Source organism: Pantherophis guttatus, chromosome 2 (genome assembly GCF_059756535.1).
Source record: "Pantherophis guttatus breed Tessera chromosome 2, ASM5975653v1, whole genome shotgun sequence".
NCBI lineage: Eukaryota > Metazoa > Chordata > Lepidosauria > Squamata > Colubridae > Pantherophis > Pantherophis guttatus.
In genome coordinates, this window is record NC_142064.1 from 108487796 (window position 1) to 108508512 (window position 20717).

A 20717-nucleotide genomic window follows, 5' to 3' on the forward strand; every position below is an offset into this window, starting at 1 on the left:
ATTTTTAATCTCATCTTTGGTCAAGTTCTTGATTTGTCCTGTGGCTCCCCCATATTGATCTTCATTTATAAATATGTGCTATTAATTTTCTTAATGTTCCTGCCTCCCTGCAGTCTTCTAATGAAGCAAAAGAAATTTCTCTACCATTTCAAGAACATGAGATGGGCTAAAGGCCGTCATGAAACTTATCTTTGTTATGTAGTAAAACAGCGGAATAGTGCCACATCCTGCTCCCTCGATTTTGGATATCTGCGTAATAAGGTAAAGGGATACACATTTAGCTCCCATTGGGTCTTTTCTAGTAGAGGCCTACAAAAAGTGAAAGCAAGGGAAAAAGCTGTCTTGGACTCCATGTGGTCAGGTAGCTCTGGGTTCTTGCATATTTTATTACAGTACATCATTTTGCTTATTCAAATACTAGTCTTCCTGTGAATCAATGAAAGGGCTGTGCAAAGAGAAAAGCAATGCTTCACAAAGCACATCTGAGTGAGTTCTTGAAATGCTAAAGCATAGCATTTGTTCAAGGCAGCTATTTGTATATAGGTGTGCATGCACAGACCACATCTCTGGGGCCACCAGCAAATCATAATGACATAGATTGGTGAGGAGAGCTTTGAAAATCCTTTGGTGGGTTTTTGGAACATTGGAGAGAATGATTATTTCCTGTGCCAACATTACCCAGTATTTGGAAAAAAGTGAAGCTGGTTCTAGAAACATTCTGCTTTCCTCTCCAATGTTTCCAGGTGACCCTTTCATTTGTGTAATAGGTTTCCATTAACCAATTAAAGTGTTTTCCTTAATCCACTTTGGAAAGACAGAGAACAGATTTCATTACAATCTTCTCATGAATTCCTTTAAGATATTTGAAGAGTGCTATCCCACGTTCCCTCATTTTACAAAAGACTGAGATAGATTTTAACACTTTATTTCAATAGCAAAGACAGCCTACAAAGAAGGAAGGCAAGAATGAAGTTCTATTACATAGAACTTGGTGGCAGATACCTAAAGATTGTAGAAGCAATTGTGAAAGAAAGAGAATTTGATTTCAAGATAGTAGAATAGTTCCTTCTAAAAGCCTAACATCTTGCAGTGGATGTTTTTATATCTTTTCAGGTTCTGCCTATCCTATTCCTAATTGGTCAAGGTGCTTCGAGTACAATGTACATTACAATGATTTTGGCTTGTGATTGTCCAGTCTTTTTGATCCACCAAATTTTCTATGGCCTTAGGTTGGTCCATCCTGATATTTTCTATTACCTAGATTTCTCCTCTTTTTTTTATCAGTCCAATTTGTTGGCCCCTCTGCTAAGATCTGAAAAACAGTTGTTTTCTATCCTAAATTTCAAATTTGCATACTTGCAAGTTATTTATGCTAACCTAAACGAATTAGCAAGTTATATAATTAAGACCCATAGAGTTTTATGCACTAGCAAATGCCTGACCTTAAGTTTTGTTAAAGATGTCCATCCTTGTTTCTTAATAGAATGCCATAACACATACAAAGTGCTCGATCGTCCCACTAAGCAATGTGGTATAACTGCAGAACAATATGGCTCTTATTAAGAATTTGAGATAGCAGCAAATAAATATGATACAGTTGCAAAAAGGAGAAATGTAGTTTTAGATTCCATCAACCTAAGTATATCTGTAATATCTAAATCAGAAGAAATTGTTCTATTTTATTCTGCTTGATTCAGATTTCATCTCGAATACTATATCCTAGTCTAGTACTACACTTTAAAGATTCAGGGAAATTAAAACATGATTGGTGAAGAGCAACAAGGATCAGTGCTGGGTTTCAAAAATTTTTACTACCGGTTCTGTGGGTGTGGCTTGGTAGGTGTGGCATGGCTTGGTGGGTGTGGCTTGGTGGGTGTGGCAGGGGAAGGATACTGTAAAATCTCCATTCCCACCCCATTCCAGGGGAAGGTTACTGCAAAATCCCCAGTTCCTCCCAATCAGCTGAGACTTGGGAGGCAGAGAATAGATGGGGGCGGGGCCAGTCAGAATTTTTACTACTGGTTCTCCAAACTACTCAAAATTTCCACTACCGGTTCTCCAGAACTGGTCAGAACCTGCTGAAACCCACCTCTGACAAGGATGACTTTTAAGACTAATGGGGGAAAAAATGATGGCCTTAGATAAGTTAGCTTTGAAAAAAAAGTCAGGTGGGGGAGTAGCACACATTAGTCAAATATTTTAAAGAATATCATATTGAAGATCACTACCTCTTTTCTCTCCTTGCAGAATGCAGAGTAATGGATTTAAATTACAGAAATCCAGATTCAGACTGAATATTAAGAGTAGAAAAAAATATCCCCAATAAATGTCATAGGACCAATAGACCAAAGATCTATCTTTAGCTACAGTCAGTTTTAGTTTTCCTTAAAATTACCTTAAAATTCCTTAAAATTGCCAAATAGTTACATCCCTATTTGGACCAAGATGCTCTACGCACAGTTACTCATGCGCTAGTCACCTCCCGTCTTGACTACTGTAATGCTCTCTACCTGGGGCTGCCTTTGAGGACCACTCGGAGGCTTCAGCTGGTGCAGAATGCGGCCGCGCAGATTGTGATGGGAAGGTCCTGATACTCCCACATTACACCTCTCCTGCGCGACTTGCATTGGTTATCAGTTGCCCTCCGGGTGAGATTCAAGGTGCTGGTGATGACCTATAAAGCCCTATATGGCTTAGGCCCAGGATATTTGTTGGACCATCTGCAGCCAGCAACAGCTTCCCATCGCCCGGTACGTTCTCACAGGGAGGGCTTCTCTGGGTGCCGTCGGCTAGACAATGCCGGCTGGCGACCCCCAGGGACAGAGCTTTCTCTGTGGGTGCGCCCACTCTTTGGAATCAACTTCCCCTGGGGCTTCGGTTGGCTCCTGACCTTCGCACCTTCTGCCGTGAATTAAAAACATGGCTGTTTACATCACCCAACCTGGACTGAGGGGGTTTGATTATTTTAATGGATTTTTATATGTTTTAAATTTATATTTATACATTTATGTATTTTGTATGTATTTTATGTTTCATTGGGTTTGTTTTTACTGTTGTGAGCCTCCCTGAGTCTACGGAGATAGGGCGGCATACAAATCACATAAAATAAATAAATAAATAAATAAATAGAATTACCTATTTGACCTCATTCATAGCTTCTAAAGGGTATCTTTTTCCTGCTATCAAAAACCTATTGAGGGAAAAATGAAATAGCTGCCTTTTAACTGATAATTCTAGGAATTATTGTGTCTGGAAGGATCTCAATGCCAGCATGATCAGTGTAATGGGACTAGATGCATGATGTATAAAAACAAGACAGATAACTAAAAGGTTAAAAGAAGCTCAGGAACTTAAATCATATATATGCAGAAATCTTATTTGAAATGACCTCCTGATTAATTTATCACCCCAAAAGTGCACCTTCATCACCCATTATTTCATTTTCTCTGCCAATTATCTAAATATCTTCCCAATATTGTCAGCTAAGGATCAGCAATACAATTTATAAATGGCAAAACAATACCTGGAGTGTGTTAAATTAAAATCTGTTGTCCACTCAGAAATATTATACACTTAACTGCGATAGATAGATAGATAGATAGATAGATAGATAGATAGATAGATAGATAGATAGATTCATTCTTTGGCTTGATATTATTTCCATGTATGAAGTAGTGTGGATATAGGAGGAAAACAATCAGATATATAACTTTTCACTAGCAACTTGACATGTCATCTAAGAAAATGTGTTACTCCTGATCATACAATTTTTATTTGTAAATTGAGCAACTCAATCCTGATCTGTAAATTGAGCAACTCAATCCTGATCTGTAGATTGAGCAACTCAATCCTGATCAGGATTGAGTTTATAAAAAAAAAATACCTTTTTTTTTTATAGGCTCTGCCTTTCATTGTATGATGCTCATATCCCAGTTTTTCTGTACCATTGCTATTTAGTCAGGTTGCCATGTTGAAATTCTCTTCCTGCGTTACATTTCCACTTGGGATCTGGATCCAAGGCACTGCTATCGTATTACTTGGTTCACCTCCTGGAGTCCATGTTACGATTGTGCCCGGCATGTGGCTGACTTCTTGTGTGCATATCCTAACCTGACGCTGCGAATTTTCGCTGCCCGTTTGTACTTCTGTGAGGAACGCAATGCTGAGCCTGAAGGGTTAAGACGTCTACACCGTGCAGGAGCTCAGATTGCCATCATGACATTCAAAGGTAAGATACTGCAGAATGATGGCATCTAGAATAATAAATAATTGTGATTGCAAAATATAGCCAACACTGTAAAGCAGACATGTCCAGCCACAGGCCATGAGCCACATTATATTACCTATACATTAACTATGTTATATATATTTTATATGAGGCCCAGGACAATTCCTCTTCACTTAATGCTGCCCTGGCAAACTGAAAAGATTGGACCACTTATGCTGTCAAGGAAGAGTCAGCATTATGGCATCTGTGATAATTCCTTACAAAATCCATGGAACTGTAAAATTAAAAACTAAAATAATTGAAAATTGTTGTAGAATTGAAAGATGACTTCTTGTCAAATTTTGTCTATTTGACTGAAATCTCATGAAATTTCAAAAGCAAGGCCAAAATTTTAAGAGATCTCAGCAGCAAAACGACTATGATACTACAAGATTTTAGCAATACTGTACATTGTCAACAATTTTTATATTTATTTATTTTTCCTTTTTTGTGCGATGTTCATATCACTATTTAAACTTACATGGTGTTTTCCAATACCTGCTAAGGCACCTGGGATCTTATTTAATTTTTGATACACAGTTGTACTACTCTCCCTGCCCCAAAGAGAACTGGTGCTCTATAAGTACTATTAATGGTGCCTCCCAAACACATACTGAATATCACACAGTATCCATTTATGGAATAAACACATTCCACACATCATTGTGTTGTAACTGTAGGCATATGTAGAGTTTGAAAGGGGATGTAATCCATCTGGTCCTGATGATTTGAATTCGTTTATAGTAGTGGATAAGTCTTTTCTTATTGTTGTCTTGCCTATTTTGATTTATATTCTAATCTGTCTTTTACAGTATTGCTTTTATTAGATTGGACTGTTTTTTTCCTTTTGTTTAAAGACAGATGCAAAAAATAAATTAAACAGGTTTTTTTCTCCCTGCTATGCCTCATCTTCTTACCACCTTCTCCCTTTAGCAGACCAATGTTTTTTCTTTTTGACATGTTGAAAGAAACTTGGTTGGGCTGTATTATCTTTTTGTATGAAAACAGATACAAAGAATGAATTTAGCAGCTCTGATTTCTCTCTACAGCCCGTTACTTCCTTACCATCATCTCTCATTAGTGGACTGATCATTTCTTTGTCTTTTTAAATTGTTTCTTATATGTTGAAAGAAACTTTTATTATTTTTGATATTTCTTGCAAGTCTTAATTCATTCTGAGCTTTCATTATTAGATTTCCTCACTTCATCTTTGCAGATTCAGACTATTTGCTGGTATTCTGCTTAATTATTTGTCCCTCTTTCCATTTTTTTATACTTGTCCTTTTTGTCTATCAGTTTAGTTAGAGACTTCTTTATGAATCTATGCTGGTTTCATCTGGGGGATCTCTTATTTTTCTTTCTTGGTGATATTGGGCTAGACTGGGCTTTTATAATTTCATATTTCAGAGTTTCCCAAGCTTCTAGAAATGTTTTCTCTTTGAGATTTCCATCCATGGAATCATTCCTGAGCTTTAAGTTTGTTGAAATCAGCTTTCTTAAAGTCCAAGTACACTACTTAGACTTTGTTCTATTACTTGTGCCTGAAGTATGTTGAATTTCAATATGACATGGTCACCCTCTCCCAAAGTTCCCATAACTTCAACCCCCTATTATCATTTAATCTCTGTTAGTAAGAATAAAGTCCAGTATAGCTGACCTTCCAGTTCCTTCCTCTATCGTTTGGGTGACAGTGTTGTCTGCAACGTTTGTCAGGTACCTGTTTGAGCTCCCATTTGGTGCAAAGTTTGTCTCCCAGTTGATGTCAGGGTAGTTAGAGTCCCCCAATACTATTGCAGTGTGCCTCTGGCACACCTTAGCTAACTTATTAGCAAAAGGTTCATCTATTGCCTGTTTCATTGGATAGTCTGTAACATACATTTATGGCAGTGTCATTTCTGTTTCCTTCTATAATAACCCAAATGCATCCAAGGTTTTCATCTTTGTTTTTTTGCATTTCTGTACAGGTGTAGTAATGCAACTTTGCTTCCTTTTCTGTTAGGTCTGTTTCTGTTGAACAGTTTAAATTCTTCTAGCAATATGTTCCAAACATGGGTTTTATTCCACCAAGCTTCAGTAATGGCAACAATGTCATTCTTGTCCCCATGTACAAAGATTTCTAGTTGGCCTTGTTTGTTCCTCATACTTTGAGCATTAATGTATAGTATTGGAGTCCTGTTTGGCTGACACTGTGTTTGCTTCGTACATCTCTTGTTTTGTATCTTTATTCCCCTTCTTTCTTACCACTTGATTGATTGCCATCAGGCTTTTGCTTGGGATTAGGTCTTGAAAATTGTTCTCCCTCCAATTAATATAATTTAGTTTAATCCAGATTAAATTCTGCTGATTATTAGACAAAGAAAGGTAATATCATACAATTACATTTAGGGAATATCTGCATTATGAACTTGAAGCAAAATAAACTAATTGTATGAATATATATTCAGATGAATATAACGGCTGTACAAATCCTTCAAAAGATTAGCATGGGGAGACAGGTGGGAACAACTTCTAAAAGAGTCAAGTGAGCCAGTGAAGACAGAGTTGCTTTATTTCAAAAGAGATGATTTATACATACTCCCATGAATTCTCAAAGCAACTCTTTCAAAAGATTTGCACAGCCTTAGGAGATATCAAACTGAGTTTGAATGTTTCATGGCTCTTTCTTATCAGACTATTTTTACTGCTGGAACACCTTTGTGGAAAACCGCAAAAAAACCTTCAAAGCCTGGGAAGGACTTCATGAAAATTCTGTGCGTCTTACCAGACAACTCCGGCGTATCCTTTTGGTGAGCATTTACTTCTCTCACTGAGTGTAAGGATTGTCTCTCCTTCTAACTTAAGAAAGTTGAAACGTAGTATTTCAAAAGGAACCTTTTATTAAGCAGAATTGACAGCAATGGATTCAAAGCAACATCTGAATACCCTTAGGCAAGACAGGTAGGATTAAAGTAGTAGAGACCCCTCCCTTTAGCCAGAATGCAGATTTTAGCCAATACACAAGTGTGAAGAATTTTCTTTACCAGCTGCCCTGAGAACCGGATAAGCATGCATTCCCATTGCTATCCTCCATTATCCTTTAAAGTGAAACAGCCCTCATGGCCGTCCTAAACATCCCCCAAAGCAGGGGTGAAATGCTCCTGGTTCGGACCAGATCGCCTGATCCGGTAGCGATGGCGGCGGGTGGTTCGGAGAACAGGTAACAAAAATCCCTGTGCCCCCCCCCCCCACCATGCCCAGCTGAGCTGCATGATCAGAGGCTTTTTAAAAAACTTTTAAAAGCACTTTTTCTACAACCTCTTCCAATGAAAAAATGCTTTTAAAAGTAAAAAAAAAAGCCTCTGATGATCACGCGGCTCAGCTGGGATCATCAGAAGCTTTTCAAAGCATTTTTTTCTGCAACCTCTTGCAGAAGAGGTTGTAAAAAAAATGCTTTGAAAAGTCTCTGACGATCCCAGCTGAGTTCCCTGATCGGCAGAGAGGCATTTTTTTAAAAGCCTCTCTGACGATCCCAGCTGAGTTCCTGATTGGCAGAGAGGCTTTTCAAAGCATTAGAAAAAATGCTTTGAAGTTTTTTTAAAAAAAACTTGACCACACCCACCCAGTCACATTACCCCCACCACCAAGCCATGCCCACAGAACCGGTAGTAACAGATTTTACTTTTTTTTTTTTAATTTGATTTATATGCCGCCCTTCTCCGGAGACTCAGGGCGGCTTACAAAGCGCTAAGCAATAGCCTTCATCCTTTTGTATATTTATACAAAGTCAGCTTATTGCCCCCACAACTGGGTCCTCAATTTACCTACCTTAGAAAGGATGGAAGGCTGAGTCAACCTTGAGCCTGGCGAGATTCGAACCTGCAGTAACTGCAGGCAGCTGGTCTTAATAACAGGGTGCTTTAGACCACTGTACTACCAAGGCTCTTTCACTCCTGCCCCAAAGGTAAGGAGTTCTGTTGGCACAGGCAATGCTAATAAATTGAATCCAAGGTCACCCATTCTCCCAATTGAATGGCAGTATCACTTTTAGGGATCTGACACTAAACTTCCTTCTTCTTCTTTGCTGCTCTTCTCTTACTTGTCATTCCCTACTTCTCCTCAGTGTAAGCAGAATCACTGCCCTCTATTTGCTCTTCTCTTCTGTTGCCTTCATTTCTCATTCATACCCTTCCCTCCACTTCCCAGTTTTTCCTATATTTTCTTGATGTTTTCTTTATTACTGTCCTTATTTGTTATCTTGTCTCATATTCTCACAATTGCTTTTGGATCACTTATTTCTCCTTGATTCACAGCCTCTTTATGAAATTGATGACCTGCGAGATGCTTTCCAAACCCTTGGACTTTAAATTCCTGCTTGGGGAGAAATGAAGATGAAAAAATGTCAACATGTTTTGCGATAGTCTTCAACATCCAACTTTTTCTCCCAGTTCTTTCCTTCCTACCATAAGTATCAAATTCTGAAAAAAAGCATATTTAAGAAAAAAATGGCAAGGTCTTTTGAATACTCTTCTTTTGCATACTGGGACTAGGGCTTGTTGTACTGTCCTCCATGGGAAGAAGTAAATCCAATCAAACTGTCCAAGGCACGTGGCCACATTTATTATTACTATCACAAAGGTCAGCCAGATAAATGGATAATTTAGGAAGATAGCTGTTTGTGCTAAACAAAAGGATCTAATTAAATCTTCTAGAATGAATGATAGATGTGGAAGTCAAATATTAAACTTTTAAAATTGCCAAGGTATTTAGCATCCACAAAAAACTCAGTTTACATGGAAGAAAAGATGAAATTTGAATCCTGATGCCGTAACACTGCATAGAAACTAATACATTTCATCATATTGTTACTAGTAGAAGCCCACTGTAAGTCTGGAGAGCACTGCTGCTTTGACACTGGATTTGTGCTTGGTCTTCATTATGTCATGATTGTAAGCCAAAACACTCTTGCAAAAAAGTATTTTCAAAGATACACCACAAGAGCCTTATACTTTGGATTAAGTATATTAAAAATGTATAATGTGTTGAATTAGATGTAGATTTTTCCATGCTATTTTTCAATAAGAACTAAAAAATAGAAACTTTTTTCATGTCTTACAACATTTACAATGTTATCAAATTGATTAAGCAAAGTCATACAAAATCTCTTAACTAAATAAGGACTTCTGACAACAAGGAAGTTATCAATCAGTTGGAGAAAATTACTTTTATTGATGAAGAATAATCATTCCTAGAATATTGCCTTTAAGTATATGCAAATTTATTCAATATAGAGACCACAGGGACCTCTTCTTTCACAGGCAAAGAGAAAAAGGTTTATTTATAATTTCACTATTATGCATTCTATTAACTGTGCTCTGCAAATGTTAGGCAAGAGAGGGAGAGAATTTCAGAGTTATACTGGAACAATTTGAGGGGCTTCTGTAAAAATTGAGAGTATTATGTACAAATATGTGTAATGTAAAATAAATACATATTGCAATAATATTTTTTTTAAAAAATTTTTTGATTTATATGCCGCCCTTCTCCGGAGACTCAGGGCGGCTTACAATGCGTTAAGCAATAGCCTTCATACTTTTGTATATTTATACAAAGTCAGCTTATTGCCCCCACAAACTGGGTCCTCATTTTACCTGCCTTAGAAAGGATGGAAGGCTGAGTCAACCTTGAGCCTGGTGAGATTCGAACTTACAGTAATTGCAGACAGCTGGTGTTAATCACAATGCTTTCACAATTTGAAAGTCAAGCCATAGCAACTATGGAATTAAACATGAGTTTCTTCATAATAACATTTTAAAAAATCAAATATAAAATGTTTTTCTTATATGTGATTCCCTTTAGAACATATTCAATCATTTAATCACCATTGCTATATATCAAATTTTAAGACTCAAAGATAGGATTAAATCTAAAAAATACTAAATATAGTTTATTGAATTTTTAAGAGATGAAGTCACTATTAGCTGATTATTAGTCAATATAAAATAGTCAATATCTAATTGCTAATACCACTAAAATATGATCTAATGATAGATTTAATTAATTAACTATAGTGTTAAATATATGTTTTTAAAAGTGCTATCATTAATTCCTTTTAAAAGTACTCCTGTTCCATACATTGATTATTTTCTCACAAATCTTTCTCCCATAATGCTAAATAAAGTCTCCATATTGTATTCTATTCTGTAGTCTTCTATAATTTTGCAATGGTTAAGTAAATAGCATGAATCAAATCTTTAGTATGTATTAATCCTTCAATAGAAGTAATGCACAGATTGCCTCATAGTTTTTCAGCAATGAATTCATACCATGCCCACGCTGTAAATTTGAAAAACCAAGATCAGGACCATATGGGTTGGAAACATGCAGAAGAGGCCTTCATCCTACAGTGGATAGACAATGGCTAAAATGATGATGATGATGACACATACCATATTTTTCGGACTATAAGATGCACCTGACTATAAGACGCGCCTAAATTTAGAAGAGAAAAACAACAAAAAAGGTTTTTGGCCTCCCTTTTTTTGGGCCCTTTTCCGGGGCTTTTCTCTATCCATTTTCGAGGCTATTTTCGGCCTGTGTTGTGGGCTTTTGGGGGCCATTTTCGAGGGTTTTTTTGGCCCATTTCTGAGGCTTTTTGGCCCATTTTTTTCCCCAAAAAATGGGCTAAAAAAGCCTCAAAATGGACTGAAAAGAAGCCCTGAAAACAGGCACAAAAAAGCCTCAAAAACGGCCCCAAAAACAAACTGAAAAAAGCCTTGAAAATGAGCCAAAAAAGCCCCCAAATGGGCCAGAAAAGCCTCAAAAACAGGCTGAAAAAAGCCTCAAAAATGGGCTTTAAAAAGGCCTGAAAAAGGCCAAAAATGGTCGTTGCTTACCTGAATGACCCTTTTATCCTCGCTGTGAAGACACTCCTTAGACTGGGTATATATCACTCCTATTTGCACAGCTGAGTGTCAATCAAAATCCCTCTGGAGCTGGATCCACCTCACTTCCTGCTCCTTCCTCAGACTTTTCACGAAGACACTTGGTCCAAGAGCATTAGGACTGTCACGAAGACACACCACCAGATAGCCGAACAGGAAGCAAACAGCTACAGAGGGAAAGAAAAGCAGACCCCCACCAAGGCCAGACCCGGCGAAGATCAGGGAGGGACGGAGTGTCTTCACAGCGAGGATAAAAGGGTTGTTCAGGTAAGCAACGACCATTTTCCTCCTCGCTGTTCAGACACTCCTTAGACCGGGACATACCCAAGTTGTAGGAAAAAAGGGAGGGAACTAAGCCGAAGACTGGCCTTGTGGAGAGATTACAGCCTGTAACACCCTTCTGCCAAAGGCAGCATCCGCAGAGGCAAACTTATCTAGCCTATAGTGACTTACAAAGGAAGAAAGGGAAGACCATGTGGCCGCCCGGCAAATATCATCTACTGAAGCCTGGGTAGCCCAAGCCGCTGAGGTTGCGGCGCTACGAGTAGAATGGGGCATTATACCACCCGGGACAGGGGCCTCCCTCAATTCATATGCCTTAGATATACAGGCTTTGAGCCACCTGCCTACTGTAGTTGAGGAAACCTTCTGACCCAAGGAGGAGGGAAGGAAAGACACCAGCAGCGCCTCGGTCTTGCGAAAAGAGGAAGTCCTTTTAAGATATCTTCTCAATGCCCGTCGGACATCCAACGTATGCCATCGCCTCTCAGCAGGGTGACGAGGGTTCGGGCAGAAATTAGGCAATACGAGTTCTTGGGCTCGATGAAAACGAGTGTTCACTTTGGGCACAAAGGCTGGGTCTAGGCGTAAAACAACCCGGTCTGGATAGAAGACGCAGAGATCACTCCTCATGGACAAAGCTGCAATTTCAGACACTCTGCGAGCCAAAGTAATTGCCAACAAAAAGGCCATCTTTAAGGTCAAGTAGCGTAGGCTGGACGAAGCAAGGGGTTCGAACGGTGGGCCCATCAAGGCCTGCAACACTAAGGTAAGGTCCCAAGTGGGGTAGCGATGAATCGGTGGCGGTCGCAAGTTTGAGACCCCTTGGAGAAAAGAACGAATTCTGGGATCCTGAGACAAAGGAACCCGGGCCTCCCCTGACAGGACAGTGGCCAAAGCCGCCACCTGTCGGCGTAAGGTCGCAGGGGCCAAACCCTTTGAGAACCCCGCATGCAGAAATCGTAGAATGTCCGGAACAGACGCAGTTGTGGGGTCCACATGATGATCTCCGCACCATCTTGTGAAGGAAGCCCAAGAGGCGTTGTAAATACGAATCGTTGATGGCCTTCGAGCAGCTTGAATAATGGAGATGACTTCTTCAGACAAATTGTCTTTGAAGAGCTTTATGCGCTCAAATGCCACACGGCTAATCGAAGCCATTCTGGTTCCGGATGACGGACGGCCCCTTGAGTTAACACAAGCTTGTCGGGTGGAATCCTCCATGGTGGTTCAACTGACAGAGTCTTGAGGTCGGCGAACCACTCCCAACGAGGCCAATAGGGTGCTACCAGCAGAAGATTCGCCTGCTCTTGAATAACCTTCCGAATGACTTTGGAGAGGACTGGAAGGGGAGGAAAGGCATAGAGGAGCCCCCGGGGCCATGGACTCCGAAGAGCATCCAGACCTTCCGCCGCTGGACATGGGTAGCGGGAAAAGAACCTCGGCAATTGGGCGTTGTGCGCTGTCGCAAACAGGTCCACTAAGGGCAGACCGAACCTCCTGGAGATGTCCTGGAACAGGCAAGGGTCCAACCGCCACTCGGCGTGATCTATCTGGTCTCTGCTGAGCCAATCTGCTTCTCGATTTAGAGACCCTGAAATGTGTTCGGCTTTTATCGACGAAAGGTGGAGCTCCGCCCACGATAGCAGACGCTCCGCCTCCTGCATTAGTGTCCAGGATCGGGTCCCCCCGTGTTTGTTGATATGGGCCTTGGTGGCCACATTGTCCGTTAGAATCAGAAGGTCCTGGCGATAAACAAGGTGTTTGAAGTGTATGAGAGCGAGGCGGACCGCTCTGAGCTCTAGCCAATTTATATTGTGCCGCCGTTCCGACGACGACCAAACTCCCTGGGCTAACTGAAGGTTGAGGTGAGCCCCCCAGCCTCGGAGGCTTGCGTCCGTGGTCAACACCAACCGGTCTGGTTCCAGGAAGGGAGAGCCCTTGCTGAGGGCCGGAGACAGCCACCACCTCAGGGACAGGCGAACTGGAGCCGGAACTGTTACTTGGAGAAGAGACTCTGCTCGACCTTGTCTCTGGTAAGGGAGCAGAAACCATTGGAGGCGACGAAGATGGAAGCGCGCCCAAGGGACAATGTCTATGCATGATATTAATTTTCCCAGAAGTTGGGAGAGAGTGAGTAAGGTCACAGACCTGTGGCGTAAGACTTGAGACACCAGGCTCCTTATGCTGACTTGTCTGTCGGGAGATAGGAAGACCACACACTGACCTGAATCTATCGTTGCTCCGAGATGTAGAATGCGAGTCGTGGGAGACAGATGGCTTTTCGCAAAGTTCAAAGTGAACCCGTGGGTTTGAAGGGTGTGAACCACTAGCTCCCGGTCTTGGATCGCCTGCTCGGGCAACGACGACAGGATCAAGATGTCGTCGAGGTAGCATGCCAGGCGGACAGGAACCTCTCTGAGCGACGCCGCGACTGCTGCTAGCAACTTTGTAAATGTCCTCGGAGCAGATGACAGGCCGAATGGCATGGCCCGATATTGAAAGTGGTGGTCTCCGAACGCAAACCTGAGGTACTTTCGGTGCTGCAGGTGAATGGGGACGTGCAGGTACGCCTCCTTCAGATCTACTGATTGCATCAGGTCCCCCCACCGGATGCAGCCGAGTAAAGACTTGAGGGAATGCATTTTGAACCGACGGTATAAGATGTGTTGATTGAGACGTCGAAGGTTCAAAATGCCTCTCCAATCTCCCGAGTTCTTCGGTACCAGGAATAGCGTGGAATAAAAGCCGGTTTTGAGTTGGTTCGAAGGAACACATTCTATGGCTTGAATCTGCAACAGATGGTGAATCTCGAGGGACAGAAGGTAACGCTTGTCCGGCTGTAAAGGCCAAGGGCAATGAACATAAAAGTCCTGTGGCATGGTGGTGAATTCCAAACGCAAGCCTTCGGTGACAGTTTGGACAATCCAGGCATCCGAAGTTGTAGTTGGCCACAGGTGAGAGAAGGCCTGGAGCTTGCCACCGATCGGGACCAGGGACGGTGAGTCACTTACCACGCCTGGCGAAGCGACCTGTAGACGACTTGAAGGGTCGCCGAAAGCTGGATTGTCGGCGACCTCGGTCACGAAAGGACGCTCTATCTGAAGCTGGCTGGTACTGGAACTGTGAGGACCTGTAATAAGAGGCACCGCTGGCGCCTTGTTCTTGCCGAAAGGGCTGACGGTTATATGGTAGATAGCGCCTATCTTGGCGACGAAAGGACGTGGGCAACACTTTTTTCTTATCCCGGTTCTCGACCAGAACAGAATCCAATGACGATCCAAACAGAGCCGGTCCCTTATAAGGGGCAGCAGTTAGGCGCCACTTGGACTTAGTGTCAGCTCTCCAGTTCCGGAGCCACAAGAGACGTCTTGAAGAGACTGTTGAAGCCAAGGCATGTGATGCGAATTTTGCCGCGTCCAAGGATGCGTCGGCCGAATATTCAACCGCTGCCACCAGTTTGGCCAGGTCCTGTTGTGAGCGTGCGTCTTCAGGTGGTATCCTGTCCCTCAACTGACGCAACCACACCAGGGATGCCCGATTGAAGAAGGATGAAGATGTCGCGGCCCAAATAGCCCAAGCCGCCGCTTGGTGCGTCTTACGAAAGCCCATCTCAGCCCGTTTATCCTCGAACTTGAGGCCATCTCCAGCCTCACCTACCAGGATGGAAGAGGATGTAAGGCTAGCTACCGGATCATCAATCGTGGGCAACTGTAGTAAAGCATCCAACGCAGGAGCTGAAGCATACAGCTTTCTGTCAAACGAATTCAGGCCAGATAACGAAGCAGGGCGATCCCAAGGCCTTTGTATAACCTGGCAAAAAAGGTCAGGGCACGGAACAAAGTCATGATCCGGTTGAGGCAGATTAAACAGATTACTGTTAGGACCCGGAGGGGCAGAAATAGAACCCGGAGGAGTACAAGTATCCATATTAGTGGCAGCTTTTGCTTTGCGCAGAAGAGAGCGGAACAAAGAAGGTTTAAAAAGGCCAGGGAAGGCCGGCTTGTCGTGAATCTCGTCCTCATCCTCAGACATCTCAAAGTCTTCCAAGAAATCGTCCTCCCGGGCAGGTTCAGTCACATGACCATAGGGAGCAAAGTGTTGTTGTTGTTGTTCACAAGGAGGATGCATATGAAAGGGGGAAGCAGGAGCGCAGACTGGAGTAGGCAAGGCACCAGAGGCCTGTTGCAAACCCATTTGATACATATGGGACATGGCTTGAGTAAAAAAGGACTGAAAATCAACTGGTTGTCCAAAGGCAGGACCCTCCTCAGGGCGGAGGCCAGCTGCTGTGGGTGTAAAAGTAGCTTCAGGAACAGGCCTAGAAGACTGAGAATAGTGGCTAGCCATACTAGATGAACGAGATCTAGTGCTAACAATAGGCTGATTAGAGGCAGACCGTGGAAACCCTTGAGAAGTAGATGGGAGAACCTCCCCCAATTCACTAGTTAGATTTCCTTCATTATGGGAGACCAAAGGGTCACCAGGCACCTCATGGCATAAGACCCCACTGACTGGCTCCTCACAAGAGGCTTGAGCCTGTTGTCTTGCCTTAGCAAATTGCTTCTCTAATGCATTGTGCCTACGTTGGGCATCCTTATCTGGCTTGGCAGACTTAGAGGACTTCCCATTTTTGGAGCTCTTAGCCCTCTTTCTCCTGGTCTGTCTTGGGGAAGGCACTGGTGAAGGAGAGGGACTCTTATCTAGATCAGAGGAAAGAGCAATTTCCCCCCTGTCCTCCATTATACCAATTGCCTCAGTGAAACAAACAATGAATTGCCACTATCTGGTTATCAACTGTATGTATATATATAAATCAATATTATTATTATTATTATTATTATTATTATTATTATTATTATTATTATATAAAACTGAATTGATTGACTATATACAGATAATTAATTCCATCCAAGAATAATCAATTAACAGAAAATACTCCGCACTCCCCTCTTTTTTTTTCTTTTTTTTTTTATATATAAAAATAAACTATGTGTACTTTCCTGAAGGCTTCAGGCAGGTCACTCCCGGGGTTGGAAGATGCAGGTCTGTCCTGGACAGCGTCCACACCTGCTGGCCAGGAAACGACCCTGGGAACCAAAGCCCAGGTCGCTATGCCACGGGGCAGCCAAAAACGCGGCGAAATGACAGGCCCAAAATGGCGGCCCGCGAAGCAATGTCCCAAGCAAGTCCTGAGCCAGACGAAACACAGCGCCTGCGGCCGGACAGAAACAGCACTGAAACAGGCAGAAATACGCTCCCAAAAAAGGCTAATGAGTTTGCCAGCCGGCAGGGACTCAAGCCGAATGCCTCTAATGCCGATAAGTAGGTCAGCAGCCTCGCGCAGTGACTAGCGGCAAATGGCGGCAAATGGCGGCAAAAAGGATAGTAAAAGAAACTGCCAGCCAAGCCAAGCCGCTAACGGCGGCCGGAGCCCCGAACCGCCGATGCGAGCCTGTAATCTTCACCGAGGTGAAGGCAGGCAACGTGCAGCACTCACAACAAATAAGGAAATAATTTAAGTTCAAATAGACTAGGGAAACCGAATTAAAGATCAAATTGTAAAAGGAGAAACAGACACTCAATGCTTCTGCAATGGCTGAGTGAAAAAGTCTGGGGAAGGAGCAGGAAGTGAGGTGGATCCAGCTCCAGAGGGATTTTGATTGACACTCAGCTGTGCAAATAGGAGTGATATATACCCAGTCTAAGGAGTGTCTGAACAGCGAGGAGGAAAAAAGGGCATGCAGAAGTCAAAAAATGGCTGGTGGGTGGGCGGCAATATTCGGTCTATAAGATGCACAGACATTTTCACCCCCTTTTGGGAGACAAAAAAGTGTGTCTTATAGTGCGAAAAATACGGTACATCATCTGACTTAGTCAGAAGCCACAAAATGTTATTAACTTGTTGATTATTAGAAGAGATCATTTGTACATTTCATCTACTTCATAAATTCCTTTCAAGTAAGAATTAATGTCTTTTCTCTATTATGAACACATATAAGTTTATAAGGGACAATGTATTGATTTTTCTGAAAATTCAGCTTCATAAAATAAAGATAAATTTTAGGCTGATGACAGCCTCTATCATTTTGATAATCACACCAACTTTTGTGAAAACCAGATGAGTTTGGGCTAAAATGTGAGTAACACTTAATATCCTCACCTTGCAATCTCAAATTGACCAAATTTAGTAAAAAGAAAAATATTTTTTCTTTTATTGAACCAAAAATTTAAAAAAATATCCCAGCCAGACACAGTTCTAAAAATCAGGAAAAAGCTGAAAATAGTGAAATCCAATTATTCCTTTTTCTCTATACCAATGACTACATCTCTAAGAATCCCTCTGTTAAAGTACTAAACATTTTAGATGATACAACAGTAATTGATCTAATTCAAGATGACAACAAATCTGCGTAGAGACAGAAAGTTGAACAACTGGCCCTGTGGTGCAGTCGGAACAATCTTGAACTGAACACACTCAAAACTGTATAGATGATAGTAGATTTTAGGAGAAGCCCTGGTATTCTACCACCTCTTACAATATTAGACAACACAGTATCAACAGTAGAGACCTTCTATCAGACCTTGCTCGGTCTATTCTCTCAGGAAAGTAAGACTCGTGACTCCATTTTAATTGAAGCAGAGTGTGGGTAACAAATTCACACAATACTTGGGTTAATCAGAAGTAAGATTTATTAGAAAGCTGTTTGCAAAGAGCTGGTGGAACTTCGCTTTGGCACAACAACAGAAGTCCATGCCTAGTTACAGATTTCAGCATATTTTATACAGTTCTATCACCGGCCACATGTCCCTCCAGACCCAGTTGAAAGGCCTGGTTCAGTCACATGCTTTCCGACCACCTACAATCTACTACTACACCTACATGTTTAAAGTTAGTTAAGTCCTTATTGTCACCCAAACTTGTTAAGCAATCAACCCCTTTCTATCCTATCCCTTTGATATTCCCTTATCAGTTACCTTATTACACAAGAATTATAGTATAGCCATAAAATAGAGCATTAATTAAGTAGAAACAACATTTGAGAGAGGAGGATATCAAAGCAAATTTGAATTAGATACATTCTTACCCCAGTCAAGGCTAGACTTGACTATTCCCTTTGTTTATGGAGACTTGATAAGAGATTAATTGCTTCCCCTGTCAGTTCTGGTCTCAAGCAGAGAAAGAGAGAGAAAGAGGCCCCTTATAGGCTTACAGGAAATTATCAGTAAGCAACATTAAAACATGCCTGTAATGTGGCTATATGTTAAGATACTAACTCTAAATAGTTTAAACAAAGGATATATCTTATATAAATGTATAATATGTCTTTCATAAGCTACATTTTTTTATTTATTTTGTCGAGTATGTATTAGATAATATATATAAGTATAAGCATGAATTGAATACATAAAATGAATACAATTAAAGGGAACGTTAGGACAGGGACAGTAGGCATGCTGTCTTATGCACGCCCCTTACAGACCTCTTAGGAATGGGGTGAGGTCAACAGTAGACAGTCTAAGGTTAAAATTTTGGGGGTTTTGGAATGAAACCACAGAGTCAGGTAGTGCATTCCAGGCATTGACCACTCTGTTGCTGAAGTCATATTTCCTGCAATTGAGTTTGGAGTGGTTCACTTTAAGTTTGTATCTATTATGTGCTCATGTATTGTTGTGGTTGAACCTGAAGTAGTCATTGACAGGTATGACATTGTAGCAGATGATTTTATGAGCTATGCTTAGGTCATACCGAAGGCGACGTAGTTCTAAATTTTCTAAGCCCAAAATTTCAAGTCTGGTGGCATAAGGTATTTTGTTGTGAGCAGAGGAGTGGAGGACTCTTTTTGTGAAATATTTCTGGACATGTTCAATTCTATTAATGTCTGATATGCAGTGCAGGTTCCAGACAGATGAGCTGTATTTGAGAATAGCAAATGCTCTGGTTAGTAGTGTAATATTACTGGAGAAGAAGCTACGCAAGATTAGGTTTACAACCCTTAATGCCTCTTTGGCAATGTTGTTACAGTGGGCTTTGGCACTTAGATCATTTGATATGAGTACTCCAAGGTCTTTGACAGAGTGAGGGTCATCTACAAGGTCATGTCCACTCAGCTTGTATTTTGTGTTCTGATTCTTTTCGCCAATGTGTAAGACAGAGCCTTTGCTGGTTAAGATTTGGAGTTGCCAATTTTTTTACCATTCTGACACAAAGTCAAGGTCTTTTTGAAGGGTAGCAGCATTGTTGGTGGTGTTAAATAGTTTTACATCATCGGCGAAGAGAACACAGTTACTTATAATATGATCACAAAGGTCATTTATGTATAGTATGAAGAGTGTTGGTCCTAAAACACTGCCTTGGGGGACACTGCTATTAACAAGTGCAGGATTTGATAGAGCGCTCCCTATTTTAACCACTTGTCTGTTTGACAGGAATGTGGTTATCCAATTATGGAGGGGTCTGGAGATGCCATAGGATTTTAGTTTTAGAAGTAGTTTGTCATGTACAACTGAATCAAAGGCTTTACAGAAGTCTATGTGAATTACATCTATTGCTTTGCCCTGATCAAGATTTGTAGTCCATATGTTTTTGCAGTGTAGAAGTTGTAGATCACGGGATAATTTTTTTCTGAAACCAAATTGTTTATTAGAGAGTAGGTTGTTTGTTTCTAGGTGGAGGGTAATAGATTGATTGATGATTGATTCCATGACTTTGCAGGTGACGCAGCATAGAGAGATTGGTCTATAATTTTCGATTAGGCTGAGATCTCCCTTTCTGAAGATAGGGATGACCGTGGATAGTGACCATAGGTTGGGTAGGGAGCTGATCCTGAAAGATTTTTCAAAGATTATGCTTAGGGCTTCTGCTATAGCAGTGGAAAGTTTTTTTAAGAAGTATGCACATAGTCCATCAGCTCCAATAGATAGAGATGGTTTTATTCTATGTAGTGCCTTTTCAACATTATCTTCTGTGAAATCTATTTGTGTTAGATCGTTATAGTTATTAGTGATACAACTAGGGAATGTTGGGCATGAGCCATTGCTGTTTACAAAAACTGAGCCAAAGAATGTGTTAAAGAGGTTTGCTTTAACTGCTTCATCATTGCAATCTTTACCATTAGGTCCTTTTAGGGGTGGGATGGATCTTGAGTCTTTAAGTTTGTTGTTTACAAAATTATAGAAGGCACGGTTGGATTTCGTGTGCAGAAGGTTTTCTTCTTGTTTGATGTGGTAATTGGGGCATTCAGTCCTTA

At 41.3% G+C, this 20717-nt stretch overlaps 1 protein-coding gene across 1 annotated transcript; it reads left to right on the forward strand.

Moving 5' to 3' along the window:
* The first annotated feature begins 93 nt into the window (after window positions 1-93).
* Window positions 94-9743, forward strand: AICDA (activation induced cytidine deaminase). Its single transcript, XM_060690236.2, has 4 exons — window positions 94-261; window positions 3958-4228; window positions 6938-7053; window positions 8557-9743. The coding sequence occupies exons 1-4, from the start codon at window positions 94-96 to the stop codon at window positions 8608-8610; spliced, it is 609 nt and encodes a 202-aa protein (XP_060546219.2). The 3' UTR covers window positions 8611-9743.
* Window positions 9744-20717: the final 10974 nt, after the last annotated feature.